The 18,164-nt window shown below is 44.3% G+C and overlaps 6 protein-coding genes across 6 annotated transcripts; 3 read left to right on the forward strand and 3 right to left on the reverse strand.

Annotated features, from left to right (window-relative positions):
- Positions 1 to 661: 661 nt before the first annotated feature.
- Positions 662 to 5,667, forward strand: IL334_005175 (uncharacterized protein; the record flags this gene model as incomplete). Its single annotated transcript, XM_062936889.1, has 8 exons — positions 662 to 1,516; positions 1,586 to 3,488; positions 3,582 to 3,821; positions 3,886 to 4,208; positions 4,303 to 4,659; positions 4,736 to 4,952; positions 5,027 to 5,469; positions 5,599 to 5,667. The coding sequence occupies 8 exons, from the start codon at positions 662 to 664 to the stop codon at positions 5,665 to 5,667; spliced, it is 4,407 nt and encodes a 1,468-aa protein (XP_062792940.1).
- Positions 5,668 to 6,020: 353 nt separating this feature from the next.
- IL334_005176 (uncharacterized protein) lies at positions 6,021 to 8,775 on the reverse strand (the record flags this gene model as incomplete). Its single annotated transcript, XM_062936890.1, has 9 exons — positions 6,021 to 6,121; positions 6,186 to 6,319; positions 6,385 to 6,569; positions 6,653 to 7,498; positions 7,564 to 7,710; positions 7,774 to 8,228; positions 8,282 to 8,523; positions 8,596 to 8,657; positions 8,716 to 8,775. 9 exons carry the CDS (start codon positions 8,773 to 8,775, stop codon positions 6,021 to 6,023), a joined length of 2,232 nt encoding a protein of 743 aa, XP_062792941.1.
- Positions 8,776 to 9,070: 295 nt separating this feature from the next.
- On the forward strand, positions 9,071 to 10,304 carry IL334_005177 (uncharacterized protein; the record flags this gene model as incomplete). The annotated part of the gene is made up of 6 exons (XM_062936891.1): positions 9,071 to 9,102; positions 9,179 to 9,308; positions 9,416 to 9,611; positions 9,705 to 9,808; positions 9,875 to 10,005; positions 10,106 to 10,304. The coding sequence occupies 6 exons, from the start codon at positions 9,071 to 9,073 to the stop codon at positions 10,302 to 10,304; spliced, it is 792 nt and encodes a 263-aa protein (XP_062792942.1).
- A 242-nt stretch (positions 10,305 to 10,546) lies between these two features.
- IL334_005178 (uncharacterized protein) lies at positions 10,547 to 11,731 on the reverse strand (the record flags this gene model as incomplete). Its single annotated transcript, XM_062936892.1, has 1 exon — positions 10,547 to 11,731. One exon carries the CDS (start codon positions 11,729 to 11,731, stop codon positions 10,547 to 10,549), a length of 1,185 nt encoding a protein of 394 aa, XP_062792943.1.
- A 598-nt stretch (positions 11,732 to 12,329) lies between these two features.
- On the reverse strand, positions 12,330 to 13,354 carry IL334_005179 (uncharacterized protein; the record flags this gene model as incomplete). Its single annotated transcript, XM_062936893.1, has 5 exons — positions 12,330 to 12,471; positions 12,532 to 12,733; positions 12,843 to 13,018; positions 13,087 to 13,207; positions 13,279 to 13,354. The coding sequence occupies 5 exons, from the start codon at positions 13,352 to 13,354 to the stop codon at positions 12,330 to 12,332; spliced, it is 717 nt and encodes a 238-aa protein (XP_062792944.1).
- A 761-nt stretch (positions 13,355 to 14,115) lies between these two features.
- IL334_005180 (uncharacterized protein) lies at positions 14,116 to 17,977 on the forward strand (the record flags this gene model as incomplete). Its single annotated transcript, XM_062936894.1, has 13 exons — positions 14,116 to 14,370; positions 14,424 to 14,483; positions 14,539 to 14,646; positions 14,709 to 14,996; positions 15,053 to 15,155; positions 15,217 to 15,284; positions 15,345 to 15,608; positions 15,666 to 16,079; positions 16,142 to 16,534; positions 16,595 to 16,717; positions 16,785 to 16,964; positions 17,028 to 17,806; positions 17,875 to 17,977. The coding sequence occupies 13 exons, from the start codon at positions 14,116 to 14,118 to the stop codon at positions 17,975 to 17,977; spliced, it is 3,138 nt and encodes a 1,045-aa protein (XP_062792945.1).
- Positions 17,978 to 18,164: the final 187 nt, after the last annotated feature.

Genomic DNA, 18,164 nt, shown 5'->3' on the forward strand with positions numbered 1-18,164 from the left:
AGATTCACTTTGTAGGCTCAAGTTGTCATACTACTGAAGAGGAAGCGTCTAATAAGGAGGAATGAGGACCCAGACAAGGGAAAAAGCACAGACGCAATGAAACTGAAAACGACACTAAGAGTATTAGATAGTATTATAATTTTGCATAAATAGATCACTCAAGCGTCCATTTGATACAGTTCTGCACATCATCTCTTGCTAACATGCTAACATGAAGATTCATGAGGCAGCACGAATGGATTGATAGAATAGGAACAGTCTAAAATCAAGTAAACAAATCTTAAAAGGTGAGTGAGTGAGTGAGTGAGTGAGTGAGTGAGTGAGTGAGTGAGTGAGTGAGTGAGTGAGTGAGTGAGTGAGTGAGTGAGTGAGTGAGAGAGTGAAATCTATGCGCGGATATCCGATAATCGCAATATCCTTTTTGTTCGCTCAAACTGATCATGAGCCTCTTTGTCCACTTTCCCATCTTGAATGTTCTTTGAGTGTATAAATAACATCATGCTGTCAGTCATACGGTAACGAGGCTCAAGAAGACGAGAACAACTGCAGCCTCGATCAATACCCAGAAGGAGAAGGGCGATACATACCAATACGACACCCAAATCCGCGCGACGGCAAATGTTATAAAGACCTCTGTTCCAACTTCAACTGCTCATCAATAATGAATGATACGGCTATACGTCCTTTCTCTACATCATCCGTGATATCACCTTACTCAGCTCTAGAAGCTTTAGCCGGCAGCAAATCTGAATCATACCAAAATATACATTCTGAATCATCTCAACGTGGTATTGACAATCATTACCATCAACAACCTTTAACTCCTATGGAGGATGGACAAGATGGACCTTTTTTAGTCAGAGCTAGATTTGATTTTGAAGCTACGGACAACAGTGCACTCTCGTTTTCTGCTGGTGATCTGATACAAGTATTTGCTAGATTGGAAAGTGGTTGGTGGGATGGTATGCTGGATGGTCAAAGAGGCTGGTTCCCAAGTAATTACGTCGATGATATAGGTGAAGAGGATATCAAACGGTTGGAAGAAGAAGATGAGAACCACGTTAGAGAGTTATATGGTGATACACCTCGAGGAAGATTGGCGGATGATCAACAAGATCAGGCTACAGAAGAAGATATGTTAAGGATGGATGATGTGTTGAGAGGTGGATGGGGCTCTTGGGGAGGCGATACAGGCTTAGACCAATTAGCAAGAGAAATGTTAGCTGGTAATGATCTTGATGAAGATGAAGGTTTGGATGATGGAGGAGCCTTCCTTCAAGAAGCTAGAAAGAGAAGAGCCCAGATGCAAGGTAGTGAAATATCTCCATCTGAGGGAACGGATGAATTCGGCGTTTCGAATAGACGAAGGGAAGAAACAGATGCTACGATAAGACCATCAGCCGCATCAACGCATTCATCTTCCACTCAACATCCTCCAACGAAAGGAAAGGATAGAGGGTCAGTACAAGGTACTCCTCAAGATGCTTGGATACCTTCAATCACACCAGATGGCCAAGTGAGTCTTAGCAATATCTATCCTGACTATTTCTCTGTCCAAGCGGTTTGCTAATTAAGTGCTCTCAAGGTGTACTATCACAATACCCAAACGGGAGAAGATTCATGGGAATTGCCTTTGGAAGGAATGGGTCTGGACGAAGAAGCGGGCTTTCCTCAAGATGATAACGACTTCTTCACTAAACCACCCTTACTATCTGAACCATCCACTCTGACACCCTCAGCGGACCTTGTAGAAAATAACGATTTCCGTCCGCCTCCCAAAGCTTCTTCCGAGATCCCTTATCCTTGGGTTGCCAAGCTCAGTGATGATGGGAGTGAATGGTTCTACTATAATAGACTTACTGGTCAATCTCGACGCGACATTCCCACAACAAAGGGCGACGCTACTTCCATGACTGATGTCGGTGTAGGCATGAAGAGACTCAGTGTTGGATCTGGATCAAGACCACTTCGAGCATCCGTAGAGATTCAAAGGAAAGCAGTTGAAGAATGGGAACGCAAAACGGCCGATGCCCTTCGAGCTGTCATTCAACCCCAAATAAAACCAACCATGGGTATCTTAATGGATAACGTCAATGAAGCTTTGAGAGGTATATTTGAAGCTTCCGTGGCTGGTTCGGCTGCTGAAGAAGAAATGTCAAGAGCGGAAGATCTAGGAAGTGAAAGTGGAGTGCTAGCTGCTGTATTGAGAGAAGAAAGTGCTGTTGAGATGTTGGTTTCTGCTCATCAAACTACTTTATCGGCAATTCGACATTTACTTCGTTCTTTCGGGTATGTAGGACCATTAGATAGAATGGAAGAATTACCTAGACCAAGCTGGGTAGGTGATATGACACTTATCGGAAGTATTGGTTTACTCTCTGCCAATACTCATGCGGCAGTAACTTCGAAAAGAATACCAGAAACTGGTTTATCAATTTGGGCAGAAGTAATGAGATCAGCAAGTAAAGTGAAAGATGTGATAGCAAATTTCCCTAACACAGTACTCTCAACTACTACCCACCCTTCGGAAATGGATAATGCCCCTGGTCAACGGATGAATGCTTGGTTGGGATTCGATGTCCTAGGTGAACCGTTGAGTGGGAAATGGGGTTTCGGTCGAAACTCACACCTCGAGCTTATAGTATTGGATCAATCTTCCGTCGTCGATTGCCAAAAGATCAAGACAGATTTCGACGATGCCTTCACTGTCTTTACTGCATCATCAACAGCGGACAGTGTAATGGACTTGGTTCGATTATTAGATAAATTCCAAGAAATGATTCATACTCTGGATATAGCAAGTGTGATTGACGTTGATGGTGATAATGGAGATTTGGGAAATGGTATTAGAGCAAGGGAAGATGATTTAAGGGAATACGAACATCTGGTCGATCAAGCTAGACAAGCTATCCAAGATTTAGATAAATCAACTCGCCAAATTACAGAATCTTCAGTCCAACTCATCCAGAAGGTCGATTCAGTGGAAATTGAATCTGCTGTTGAGCAACTTGCTGAAGCAATCTCGACTGCTTTTAGAGCTCTACCGACTTTGTTGATTATATCAGGTGAACAAATAGCTGCTGTAGATCAAGGTTTGATACGTGGTCAAATCGGAATTAGATCAATCAAATATTCATCTCTACGTCCTTTCTCAACTCGACCTACATCGATCATCTCTTCCACATCAAGAGCATCGAGACAATCTTTCGTGGGCACAAGCTCAAGGCGCCATCGTGTAAGAGGCTTAGAAGAGGAATTCCTAGATGCAGATGATTATGGTGAAATGAGAGATCAACCTGCTCAAATGCCCCAAAGTAGCGCTTCAGCAAGTACAACTTCTTTAGCTCCTCAAAGAAGTAGAACGAGTAGTACAACAAGCTTAGCTTATCAACAAACTGAAAGTGATAAAGATAGTGGCAGTCAGAAAGGAAATAGAACAAGTATACTCAAGGCTTTCAGAAGGAATAGAGCAGATAGCGATGCCGATGGTACGCGTTGCATTTGCACTATTCTCCCTCAATGCATGAGGAGATGAGATATTGAATTGGCCAAATGACACTTGCTGATCTCTTGAATTGTAGGCCGAGGATCTCAACGGAATAAAACACCAAGTAAGAAATTGACAAAACTCCTAGGCGAAGATATGTCTCAAATACAGATCAACCCTACTGTTCCACCACCTCCACCTGCACCGCCAGAATCACCCTGGTATCTCTCAGATGACTTTATTCCGGGAGAAATCATATTTGATGATAAAGGTGGAGTCAAAGCTGGCACACTGACGGCGTTGGTTGTCAGGTTGACACAGCATAGTTCGACAGGTAAGCGAAGACTCGTACTCCTTCTTCCAGAAACTTATGCTAACATGCGAATCATACTTTCAAGATACACCTTTCTTCCAAGCTTTCCTTCTGACTTTCCGATCATTCACAAACGCACATGAATTATTCGATCACCTCGTGGCACGATATAACATTTCACTGCCAGAAGGTCTCGATCCCATACAAGCTCAAGAATGGAAAGTGAAAAAGCAAGCTCCCATACGGCTGAGAGTCGCCAACGCTTTGAGAACTTGGCTGGAAAGGCATTATATCGAACAAACCGATCATGAGGTCTTGGACCGGATTGAACAGTTCGCAAATACCACTTTGCTGGCTAACGGTAGCGAATTGATGAGTAAACAGTTACTGACTCTTGTTGGAAAAAGGGTGAGTGTAATTGTTTCTTTTTTCTCAATTAGCTCTCTCGAACGTTGGCAACCTGGATGATTTGGACCTCGGATGCTGATCTCTTCCTGCGCAGCGCCAAGGAGAGCCTGAACAAACTCGTGGTTCAGCATCTGGATCATTACTTTCACCACCTGCACCGCTACTACCCCGTGTTGCAGGACGTCAATTACGACTCACGGATGTATCACCACTTGAAATCGCTCGACAATTGACGATAGTCGAATTCGTGCATTTCCAACGTATCAAACCCTCTGAATGTCTGAACCGTGCTTGGGCAGACGAGAATGGTGGTTCCACCAACGCGCCAAACGTTAGGAATGTCATTCTCACAGCTAATAGGATGGCAGGATGGGTGGCTCTACACATCCTAAGTTCGAAAGATGTAAGACAAAGAGCCACCGCTATGAAGATCCTTATTCAAGTTGCTGTGGTGAGTCGAGCTCAATACGACAACATCGCACCTCCTGAACTCTTACTGATGGGTTATGGTCGATTAATATCACTAGGAATGCCGGAATTTGAACAATTTCTCTTCAATGGCAGGAATAGTCGCAGGACTCAATTCAGCTCCCATCACAAGGCTAAAAAGGACAAAAGAGCTTTTGAGCGCCAAAACACAAACTATGAAATCAGATTTGGATAAAACACTGGATTCAACAAAGAATTTCGCGAATTATAGAGATATGCTGAAAACCATCAATCCACCTTGTGTCCCTTTCTTCGGTGAGTCACATCGACCCCAACCCGCTGTTTATTGGAAAAGTATTGTTTAGCTGATCTAATTTTTCGTTATTCAGGATTCTACCTGTCTGCTTTGACATTCATCGAAGATGGAAATAAGAATTTTATCCAACCTGGAGGACCTAATTCTTCTGGGGGACAGCTTAGGGGATTATCAACATCCAACTCATCTTCTTCGTTATCAACCAATCTCAATCCAAATAGACCATTACAATCGTCCACATCCACGTCTTCGAATACTACTTCATCAGCAAACAATGTCGTACCTACTCAACCTTTGATCAATTTCTTCAAGAGAGCTCTAAATGCAGAGATTCTGAGAGATATAGCGCAATATCAATCACAACCGTACAATCTAGCAAGATGCAAACCTGTCCTAGATTGGATAATGAGAGGTTTGGATGAAGTTGAAAAAGGTGGTGATCTCTATGAAGTCAGTCAAGCTTTAGAACCAAGAGAAAAAGAAGAAGAAAGAATAACTAGAATGTTACATGATAGTGTGAGTTGATTTTTCATCACATATCCACCCTTCGCGATCCGTTTTCTATTGCGCATTTCTTCTTGCATTATGTACGACGGTTAGTGTAGGATTGGTTCTGATGATAATTGACCATAGGGTTTCATATAGCCACGAAATATTAAACACCATAAAGGAGGAACATTCCTGAACGTCGGTAACGTCTATGGCGGACTCTGAGTATACCTCACAGTATCCAACGTCATTGCTTTTAAAGGAAGGATACTTGGTAGTCCGCAAATTGTTCACAGTGTAAGATTGTTGAACGATCTCATGAACGAAAAACGATCTCTGAGCGAATTTTGGCAGATGCGATTCAAAATGTTAATAATGTCATTTGATCGCCATGATGTAAGATTGGGTAAAGCCATATGCATTAAAATGCTAAAAACAACTTTGATTGTGTCCAAGTCAAGCTATGTATATTGATGACAAGTTTCTCTTCTCTTCTTTGTAATACAGATTATAGACTGCTGAATCGTTGGCCATTGTAAGATCTATATCGTTCCCACAAGAATACGACCCAAAAGAAATCACCATTTGACTTCATGGATCAGGACTACCTTAGTCGATTCACCTTGCCATCCTCTATCTCCCGAAGCTGTGATCAGGAATCTACCTGTTGGATCGACGACTACGTGACCAATCAAAGGATAAGCTTATGTACTTGCGTTACAGCAGGATTCTGAAATACTGACTCATCGAAGACAATGTACCACCGTGATGACCAGCTATAATTTTAAAAGGTGGCTTTGAACTTCTCTTTCTCATACTATCTTCATTATCGAAATATTCTGCTGTATTCCATAATCTAACATTATCTTGTGAAGCCCTATTATTCAAAGGAAGTGATTTAGTACCATCTTTTCTGCTATATGTAAACATAAGGATACTTACGTTGCTATATGTCTCGCATCTGGGAACGACACCAAACAACTTATCGGACCTGACTCTGCTGGTGTCCTTAGAGTTCTCAGAAGGTTTGGCGAGGAAGATGAAGATGATCGTCGAACATCCCATACATCTATCATACCATTTCTTCTTCCAGCTAGTACTTGTGTTCCATTAGAAGACCAACATGCCTGCCCATTGTTGTAGATCAGTTTCCGCTCAATTCATCGTACGTCCGCATCTGTGATCGGGGCACAGAGTAGTTGGCACTCACGGACATACACCATGGCGGTGCTCTTTCTCCAGGCATTAAGCGCCCAACACCGACTCCAGCACCTTCGCTCGCAGGTATCCGTCGATCAATCAGAACCACTTGTCCATCCATTGAGCTGGTCAAGACCACATCATCCGAGAATGACTTGTAGGATGTAGGACTGAGTAAAGGAATGTGGGAAGCTGCTTGACGACTCGATGGACCTGCTCCAACCGATTGAGGAATGAATAAAGGTGCTGCCGCAGACGAAGATGTCGGTGTAGCTTGTTCCTGTGCTGTCGTTGGCGACGCGTGTGGTTTCGGTTGACCAGGTAAAGCTAATCCCAAGCCTTTCAATCTTGACGAATTTACAGTTGGACTTCCTTCACGTAACGGTGTTGGAGCTTTTGAAGGTACAATTGAAGGTGGTACAGTTTCACCTTCGGCGTCAGCATCAACATCATCATCTCCACCGAATAACGAATCCATCGAAGGTGATTTGGCTTCTGACTTGGTTTCAGCCATTTCAACGTCGCCATTCAATATAGCTTCTTCTTTGACTGCATCTATCTCTGTATGACTTTCGGTTGGCTCATTGTTATCATTGATCGGGAGCCCATTTTGAGTTGCATTTTCGTCCTGAGTCTCTTCTTTGCTGAAGAAATCGAGTCCCATTGAGATGGAGATGTTTTCCTTTGTGGTGATGTCCCCATCAATTTCTTCGCCATCTTCGTCGATTTCCGATTGACGGCGCGGGGAAGGTGTAGGAGAAGCTGGATGAGTGAATGGTCGAAAGGACAAGGAAGAGAGTTGGGCTCCGTGTGTAGGATATGATCGCACTGTCTGACCAGTATTCAAATCCCATTCCTGGATGACAGCATAATCAATCAGTACCTAATCGTGATCGAAAAGACGATTGAAAAATCACTTACTCGAACGGTACCGTCCCAAGATCCGCTCAAAAGACCTTTTTCGCTAGGCAATAACGACATGCAGGAAACCACATTGGTGTGGCCTTTTAGGGAATGTACATGATGTCCAGGGGCATGCCGCAGAGTAAAAAGGTTGATTGGGCCAGACTTATTCCCAAATCATCAGCCAAGGGTAAGACAACCGATGTTATCGATATTTTCGAAACTCACCTGTGTTCCAGTTAAAGCGAATAATCCGTCACTTTCACAAGCCATACTATAGACTGGTTCTGCTCTTTTACCGACCGATCCGCCTGTTATACCATCTACTTCATTTGCCCACCAACCTCTTCCCACTCCAGCTTTATTGACTGTTTCACCTAGACCGACGACACTTCGCTGTTGAGCAGTCATCATTTGACCTCCATTCACACTACTCCAGAAATCGTATACTCTCACATAACCATCTTGGCTTCCTGCTAACAGATAAGAGAGACAAGACGTCGATGTTAGGGAATGCACGGGAGAAGGAAGTGGTATGCCGACTATCGCTTCTATCGACAGAGATTTCGGTGAGGAAGTGTAAGATGGTATGAAGAGATTCCGTCGAAGTATGTGAGGTGGTGGTGGTAAATTATTAGGTGTGATTTCTTGCAGAGAACGTGACCTTGATCGTTTTATTGAGCCTAGACAGCGAGCATCAGCAAAGATGACTTTATGAACATGAAAAGTCATCTACCAGGTTCTTCATCTATTCCATCCATTACAATATCCCCATCTTCCCCTTCCGCTTCACCTTCACCTTCATCCTCTGTACTAGCCTCTTGATCTTGCTCGTCCTCTTCTTCCTCTTCGTTGTCTTCTCCCTCCTCCTCATCATCGTCGTTGTCATCATCTCCCTCTTCATCTTCGTCCTCGTCATCTTCTTCTCCCTCGTCTCCATCTTCATCTGCATCAGAAGCATCATCGTCTGATCCATCCCTACAAATTACCAATGTCAACATCAATACATGTCACTCTTGCATCCGAGTGTATGAACATTTGTTGACTCACTCCATTGCATCATCGCCATCACCGTCGTCTTCATCTCCATTGACACCGTTCAATCCCTCGTCCTGTATCGTATGAAATTAGCGGACATTTTGGAAGGAGCGATTTTATTGACAAGCTTACATCTTCCTCCTCGTTCTCATCATAATACTCGTCTTCGTCATCTTCATCGTCGCTTCTCATTGGCATTTTTCAAGGTACTGTACATGTGCTAGATGCAAGTATACAAGAGCTATACTTCCATGAATTCGTTGAAAGAAAACAAAGGTTTATTTCGGAAATAATCAAGGATGAATGTGAAAAGTGGAGGAAATCAACAGCGATGATGATTACTCGAGTATGACACTGAATGAATGAATTGATAAATCATATCATCTCTCTCTCTCTCTCTCTCTCTCTTCCTTTCTCGCTCTCTTTCACTCCTCTTACATCTGTGCATCTAATCTACCTTACCGATCTACACTAGTCTGAACCAATCATGTCCGGTACAGGTCCTCGAGAATCCGTCTTGTAAGCTGTTGCTACTCTAACTTGATAGTTGGACATATAACTGGTGAATCCGCACTGATGTCCATCTGGCATATAGCCCGACACGTATGAATTTGACCTTGACCAAAACTCGGTTGAAGGGCGCACAAACTGGTCATTCGTTATTAGCCAAGAAACGAGATGCTCTGACCACGAGATTCAGAACGATTTTGAGAAAGGTGGATGAAGTGAGTTACTGATCCTTTATCTCCCCTTTATCTCTTCTCTATCCATCAATCACGAAATGCGGTTGATTTATCAGGGGATTTCTAACGGATGGACTGCGTTGGTTTAGGCTAAGAGATTGATGGGTCGAGTTCTTCAACTGGCCTCTTTCTCACTTGCTGAAGTCACCTATACAGCTGGGGATATAGGTTATCAAGTTCAAGAATCAGTAAAGAAAGCAACTTATACAGTTCAAGCGAGACAGGAGAACGTCAGTGGTGTTGTCTTGCCTGCTTTTGATGGTGTGAGGAGTAAAGAAGCCAGTGGTAAGTTAACTTACTATATTGTTATCACAATGTCATACCTCAGATCGGGTCGGATCTTGGAAGTATGGTTCAGCTGATGTTTTAGCGAAACAGATTTCAATCTTACTGGTTTAAGTCGAGGAGGTCAACAGATTCAGAAATGTAGAGATACATACGTGAAAGCAGTTGGTACTTTGGTGGAACTGGCTTCGTTGCAAGTGAGTCATACTGCTGTATTCGTTACTCTGTTTAATCCTGCCCCTCGTGTCTAACGTCCCCTGCAGACTGCATTCACCATTCTCGACGAAGTTATCAGAGCCACCAATCGAAGAGTAAACGCTATTGAGCATGTCGTGATCCCTCGTTTGGACAATACTATCAAATACATCAATTCGGAGCTAGATGAAATGGACAGGTAAGTAGCCTCCCACCACATCCCCGTTTCATGCCTGCATACATGAAATGCTACCTGGAAGATTTTGGCAGAGGGCTGATCCCTTCTGACTTTTATGCAGAGAGGAATTCTTCCGACTCAAGAAAGTTCAAGGAAAGAAGAAGCGAGACGCTGAAAAGGCAAACGAGACTCGATCTACTCAAAATGAAGATTACGCTGAAGGAGGTGGACAACTTCATAAAGATGATGGCATTGGAGGCGGTCAAGCTGGTGGAGCTGATATGCTGGATGAAGGTAAAGACGAAGATGTCATCTTTTAGTTTGTGAGTATAGTCTTCTATCACTGTACTCTTACATAGAAAAGCTTATGCTGGTGTTTATTAGCTAGATGTGTCATGTATATGTGCTTCATTTTGTCTTTTGCCCTTGCTCTGGTACGATCCCTCCATACTGATGAGTCCAGCTTAAACTTTCATTCAAAAATTCAGAAAGCCCCACCACTATCGAAATAGATACCACACATATCAATGGACATGATCACCTCATTATCCGACCACTATACTTACGAAGACCTCAATTCTGCCCTCGCTAAAAGAGCCCTTCTGCGAGCAAGGTCATCAGATGAACGTCGACTATTTCTGATAAGACGATTATCAATAGGCCCCGTGAAATTGGCAAATAGTGCCATCACATCTTCCCCGGTCTCGTCTTCATCGTGGCGCGAATTTCCTGACCTGAACAGCGTACCAAATAGAGCAGATTGTCTTTCTGCGAGGAAACCAGAACCTCGCCATCGAAGCGTATGAGCTTGCGTATCCTCTCCAAGGTCGAATGGAAGACTTTGTTCCGGAGGCTCTCCTGTAGATTGTGAATACGGTTCTGTACGGAAAAAGTTTCTGAAGTAATGCCCCTGAGAGGATTCTCGTGTGCGTAGATGTGGCCGTCGTTCAGAGGGTCTCGAAATTCTCGAGCTGGTCGGATCAGTCGACGCAGGGGATTGATCGGTGGTAATATTGACGATCTCAGATGAGGGTTGAGGCGCATTGAAATCTCCCGACTGATGTTCGAACTTGAATCGCACGGCGGGATATCTACCGTTAACTCCTTGAATTACCGATTTGAGACCATCACGATAAAAGTCAGCTGCGGGTTTGGGAGCTTCGCTTCTCGTGGGAATACGTTCCCGCCTCTTTGTAAACTCGGTATATCTCTCTTGCAAATCGGATCTGGCCTGGAAAGCCATTGAGTCAGGCGTATCGTCCGAGGGATGAAGGGGGTGGACGTTGAATGTATAGTTGAAGTGCTTGCTTTCGGGCCAATACTTGAAACGACCCGTCATTCTGATCGTGTATTGCTCTGATGGACATAACCCTTCTGGTGTTCGCGATTTTATTTCTTCAGCTCTTTGCCGCGTGATGGTCTTTCGGCTGCCAGACTGGTGAGAAGCGGTCAAGTGACGGGAAGATCGCTCAGCGGTTGCATTTGAGGAGGAAATCGAATGATTGGGGTGAGTTGGATAAGGCTCCGTAGACAGCCCCGAGGTGCTTTCTTGAACGACACCTTCAATATTAGCTGATCGATCCTTGGAATGAGGACTTCCTCTGTCCTCAATGTCACGTATTCGACCGAACGCGTTTGCCAACGTGTCGCCGGTAAGCTGATGGTCATCTCTGAAAGATCTGAAACGGTCCTCGAGACTGCTGTTGGGGAGATCATCGAGAGATCGTGTACCGCGATTGGAAGGCATAGTATCTGATTGGTAGGAACGTTGGAATAGTGGAGCTGAACGGTGTCAGATCGATGGTTGTAAAAAGTATCACCAAGATGTAATGACAATATTGTCTAATATCCATGAAGTAAAAAAGTGGCGAAGGATTGCACTTGCCAATTATATATCTGTATGTCAGTGTCGCTGAGATCGAATACAGTTCATGACATAAAGACAAAATGTTAGGACTGTAGCAGGCTCAAAAAAGACCATTGAATGATCCTTTGACCACACTTTCCACTCGATATCGAAATATCCCTCTAGCATCTACCTCGTCATGCTATAAAGGATTATCTGCCAGACATTCGCGAGCTATGTTGATGTCATCCGAATGGCCAATATGTATAACTAACCTGACTGATGCTATGTAACATTTCAGAGTTAGAAAAAAAGGAGGACAATTCATATATTTGACGAATTTCTAATACATTGCATTTGGTATAAGGCGACTATGACAATGTTTGCCAAAGACTAAGGACTGAACAAGTGATATGATGCTCATCTACAGTATAGCAAAGGAAGACCGCTGGTCATGATTAGGTCTTGTCTTTTTGATTAACAATCGGAAGCGGCCGGATCATGAAAGCCTTCTGAAGTGGCTAAGCATCAAACACAGAAATAGAGATCCTAGTAATGATGGGAAGATGTTGGTGGGCGATATGCACTGGTGAGCATCGTTAGAAGAGGCTACTTGGTTGTTTACAGGTCTTTGTCCTCCTCTAAGAAGCGTGAAGTTTTTCAGCCTTGAAACCAACCATAGTTGTCTGAGCATCACTTACGATAAGGAAGGCGCTACGCTCACTGCCAATTGGACGGCAGTCGGACTGCCTCCGATATGTGGTTGATCAATACCAGATGGAGGAACAGTCTGGAAAGTGGCTTCTCCTGTATAGGTCACTGAGTTGATGGGAGCAGTAGAAGTTGTCCCGGAGACGGAAGCAATCGGTGTACCGTTCACGGAAAAGAAATCTATGTCGAACCCTACCATACCATGTCAGCCAAATGATTCTGTCCAACAGAAAATGTCAAATATCGGCTGAAAAGTGGATTGGCAGAGACATAAGAAAAGTAGAAAATACATGAAACTCACATAAACCACCAACGCCAGTATCGTAAAAAGGCTCGTTCGTCATGATTACAGTATGTGTTGCGTTATCTAGATTGTGTGCTTCAAACAAAACTTGTTGATATAATTCTGGATCTCTTGCAGTTCCATTCATGTATTGTTTTTCACCTCCATCGATTGAACCAGATAAAAAGCCGTGACTATAACGATGATATACAATAAGCCTTGACGATGACCAAACACCACTCTATAGGCAGTAAATACTCACTTGGGTCTTTTGGCTCCGAAAACCATTACATCAGTACCTACGAACACGATAGTAGCTGTATCTCCATCCTCTGTCGTACCGTGAAAAGTCGCGTTTTTGTACTTGGCAACGAATGGATCGGCTAGTATCACATGGCTTGCATCAGCAAGTACTTCAACACACCACCTCTATAAGTAGATTTTGTATGCTCACTGCTTTGCTGGGGGTTCCAATCGCCCTTGTATGCGATATAAGGGGATGTATCGTCGAACGATTGTGTTGTGGACATGTTGTTCAGTCTGTGGATTTGGTTATGGAAGCTGACAGTCGAGGAAGGGGGTGGTGGTATATGACGTGAGTGTAAGATAATAAGGATGGATGATAGGATATGATGAAGATCAGTAGACAGAGCCAACTTTCATGTGGGAAACGATATAGAATGGCACCAGCCCTTTTGCCAGGCTCAGGATAGTTCCTTTCATCAGCACTTAGTATGTAGGGGGTAGTCTCAGCCTTTTTCCCCTTGCTCTGCCTGAGATATGAAACTTAGCGCAGTTACAAAGGAACATCCTTGGAATGGGATATAATTACGGCGCATGATGAACTGATTGTGTGAACCTATAAGCCTATAAGCCTGTGGCGTGTGTGCGTGTGTGCGTGTGTTGACAAGTATTATTACCAGGGACCACCCCATCGAGTGATTGGTCTGAGGTCTTGGTCTCTCCCGTCGGTTTGAGAAGAGGCTATGAGAGTTGGCTCATCATGCCTTCGCCCGAGTAGGACAGCCAGTACACTTCATAGAGCATCTCCATTATCAATCTCACTTGCAAAATGCTCTTTTTCCGGAGAACATAGCTTCTACTTTTGTTGTCGCACGTGGCCAGTCGCGCGTGCACAGATCTTTTTTATTTGGTTCCGTGTCCCGTGGTATACTGAGCACAAACAACCGCGACTGTCTTCAACAACATTCTTTTTCATCTTTTCTCATCTTTCTTGCGTTATTAGTCCAGTCATCGATTCTTGAGCCGTCCTTGTTCATATTAAAACACGATGGCACCCACAGCACCTACGGCATCGTCCTCGTCAAGGTCCAAGCCACTTCCTAAGAAATCCGAGGCCGCACCTAGTACCAGTGCAGCGACGAGAGTCACCCGACTTCGAGCGGCAAAAGAGTCAACGGCCAGTCCAGCAACTGGATTATACAAGATGGCACCTGCACCCACACCCAGAACTCCTGGACTTCTCGCGAAGGGAAAAGAGGGCTTTAGGAAAGTATCGGGAAAGATTGGTAACAAGGATAAAGAAGTGAGAAAGCCATCTTAATGCATATAAAAAGACCTGCGCTGACGAGCCGACAGCTGATGGCCAAGAAAGTCGTGAATGAGCATGAACCAGCAAATTATTCAGAGAGTCTTCAGGTGAGCTTACTTGTGCTCCTAGGCAGATCAAGCTCATGATGTGTACAACATACAGGCATATCTTCGTATCAGACCTTCACCAGCAGATTCAGACGGAACGAGTTCTTCCCGGCCATACCTTGAAATTCAGTCAGAAACAGATGTTTTGATGCGCGCACCTTCTGTAAGCTTTCATGCTCCATCTCACTCAAAGAAAGAAAACCAAAGCTCATCATGGTTCACCAGGATCAATCACGTCATCATATACCTAAACCACCACACATATTCTCATTCGACCGAGTCTTCCCACCCACGACGCCCCAATCATCATTCTTCACCACCACCACGCTCCCACTTGTAGAAAAGCTGCTCCAGGGTGAGAATGGTCTACTGTTCGCTTACGGAGTCAGCAATAGTGGTAAAAGTTATACGATCCAAGGTGGATCAACTCATTCTGCGACAGACAGAGGGGTATTACCTAGATCAATCGATGTAGTATTCAACTCTATTGAAGGATTAGAAAGTGACGCTAATGTAAGCTGACTCTATATCTCTGAATTGAGCTGAAATTGAGCTGACACCGATATTAGCTGAAACCTCAAGGATTGGCTGATGTTGTATTGAGTAACGAGAAGGATGATCCAATCATGCTCAATGATCCGCTTGCTGTCAATGAACCTAAAATCGAAGACAGTGAGCTATATGAGGACTGATGATCCGGATGGAATCAGCTGATATGTTCGATATGATGCAGGCGTCAAAATCGATAGGAATTTTTCTTACGCTGTTTTCGTATCTTACGCGGAAGTGTACAACGAGAAGGTGAATTGGATGATTCCGAGTACTGCCAATTGCGATTTTCAGCTCATTATTCGTGTATAGATCTTCGACCTCCTTGATTCTGTTCTGCCTTCAACGCCATCCACGCCCGGTCTCACTCGAGCGCGAGCTACCAATACTGGATTACCTCGAGCATCCAATACTTTCGGATTTTCTGGAGCATTGAACTCCTCTTTCAACCTCGCTGCCATGGCCAACGGCGGTGGTGGAATACTCCGACGACACGCATTGTCGCTGAAGAATGATCCTGAAGGAAACGGTAAATACATCGCAGGACTCAAGGATGTCAGAGTCAGGACGAGAGAGGTGAGCTACGTAAGCAAGTCAGGCCTGAATTGGCTGACATAATGTGTGGCTCTGCAGGAAGCTTTGGCCGTGTTCCGATCTGGTCAAAGGGCTCGACGAGTATTCGGGACTATTGCCAACCGAGAGTCCTCAAGATCTCACGGTATATTCACCATTAAAGTAGTGAGAATCCATAATGGAGCACCTGAAGATCCAGATTCCGCTCAGGTATCGAGACTTGCCATAGTCGATTTAGCAGGATCCGAGAGAACTCGAAATACACAAACTACAGGCGATCGATTGAAGGAAGCTGGAAACATTAACAAATCATTGATGGTGCTTGGACAATGTTTGGAGGTGCTGAGAGCAAATCAACAAAAGATGAATGGCTCAACCACCCCTGGAGCGAAAAAGAAATTTGCTGTAGTACCGTTCAGGCATTCTAAGCTAACAGAGATATTCCAAAACTTCTTTGTTGGCGATGGAAGAGCGGTAAGCTGCCCTGATACGTATGACAGCGAACGATGCGCAGCTGATACTACTGCATGCCATAGGTTATCATCGTAAATGTCAATCCGTACGATACAGGCTTTGATGAAAATTCCCACGTTATGCGATTCTCAGCTATAGCAAGGGAAATACAAACCACTGCTTCAAACAAAGTTGGATTCCCTCTTCTGAAGCGACAAATCAGTACACAAATCTCAGCCTTTAAGCATGCTGTCAGTGGACCTATGAAGATCAAGGTCACTGTACCTGTCTTACCGAAACCAGAGCTAGAAGATGGAAGGAAATTAGCTATGGACAGGGAGAGTCAAGGATTTGTCATGGTTGAAGAAGAGTTGGAAGTCGTCGAGGAAAGCGAGCAAGGTGAAAGTGACGAGGAAGAGGGTCAAGATGCATTGGTAGAATACTTGTTCGAACAGTTGAAAGAAATGAAAAGTCGGGTGAGTGTATCGTGTCTGATGAGGACAACTCCAGTAGCTAACCCAATGTCGTGGAACTAGCTATATGAATCGGAAATGAGAAACGCTTCGATAGAAGTTGAGGTTAGAGAGGAAGTAGCTAAAGAAATGCAAGAGTCGTTACAGAAAATGCATAATGACTTCGGTCGTCAGTTGAATGAACAGGTGAGTGACTTTCCGCTGGCTAGGGACGTGTGCACAGCTGACCCATAAATCCCGTACTTCACTTAAGGTCGCTGCGAACGAGCTCAAGACAGATAGAAAGATTGATATAGTCACTCGAACGATGACGCCTGCTGTTCCTCGCATCGCTCAATATCGGCCTGCCTCTGCGACCTCATCTAGAGAAGATATCACACAAGATACTTCTGTGGGGGATGAAAGCTTCGAATCTGCCATTGATGCTTCTTTGGTTAGTGACTGCATATTGCGAAGCTCAGTCGAACACGAACTTGAAGCTAATACATCTTCGCAGATGACTACAGGTGACGACTCGATGCTGTCTCAGGAGTCCGATCCTTTCCTTGTCAGATCTTCTGGTATACCTCAAATCACTGTCACCAGGGAATCATTTGAACCCTCAAGGCCACAGATCGTTGACCCAGATACAACTATGGAGGCGGACACTAGTCGTGAAGAGGAGGAGGAAGAAGAAGAAGAGGGAGACGAGGAAACTACCAAAGAAGAGATTGAGCTTGATTCTGAGGTGGATGATGACGATGTCGAAGCTGTTAGACCAATCGCCATCGTCATCAGCTCAGACGAGGAGAGTATCATCAATACGGACGAGGACATGGATGAAGAAGATGCGACAGGAGACGAAGAAGAAGGAGAAGACGGTGAGGAAGATGACGAAGATGATGCGGATGAAGAAGAGGTCGACTCTGGCGAATCAGCATTCACTCTATCTGATCAAGAAGATTTGGATCAAAGTGACGAAGATAGTGAAGACTCTTCACCCGTTAGGAGGGCATCAAGTAGACGAAGAGTCACTGGAAGTCCGACAAAGCCAAGGGTGTCATCGCCAGTGAAAAAAGCCTCCACTTCAGCCAAAACTCCCGCCAAGAAGGTGACTTCGCTAAAAACTGAATCAGACAAGGTGAACGGATCCAATAAAAAGGCTTCGACCCCAACTAGAGATGCACAAGTTGTAGAACCCCTTACTCCTGGACCACTGAGTGAAAGGGTCAGTCAACTACAGTTATCTGAAGACGAAGAGGACTTACCAGTCAAGACAACGACTAAGAAGAAGAGGTAAGTCACAACTCAGATCCGGTGAATAGTCGGCAGTGAGCTGATCCTTTTCGGGTCGTTTTGTTCAGGACACTGGGAAAAAAAGTGGTCACTGAAGATGAGATGATCCATGCTGATAATGTAAGGATGAGTGTAGCTGGAGCTGAAGTCAGGAGGATGATCAGGAGTTGACCATCATGAGTGCGATACGGGCAAGAAGAGCTATAGACATGACAGTATTCCCGTGGATCAGAAGTGCCGGAATAAACGCACGGCACTCAGTCAAAAAGGTTCGTTAATTTGGGATTGATTTGGTTATTCGCGATATTACCATTGTGGACATTATTTTAGGTTTCTTGTAAAATAGGGTTGAAAGCTC

This window comes from Kwoniella shivajii, chromosome 7 (assembly GCF_035658355.1).
Source record: "Kwoniella shivajii chromosome 7, complete sequence".
Taxonomy (NCBI): domain Eukaryota; kingdom Fungi; phylum Basidiomycota; class Tremellomycetes; order Tremellales; family Cryptococcaceae; genus Kwoniella; species Kwoniella shivajii.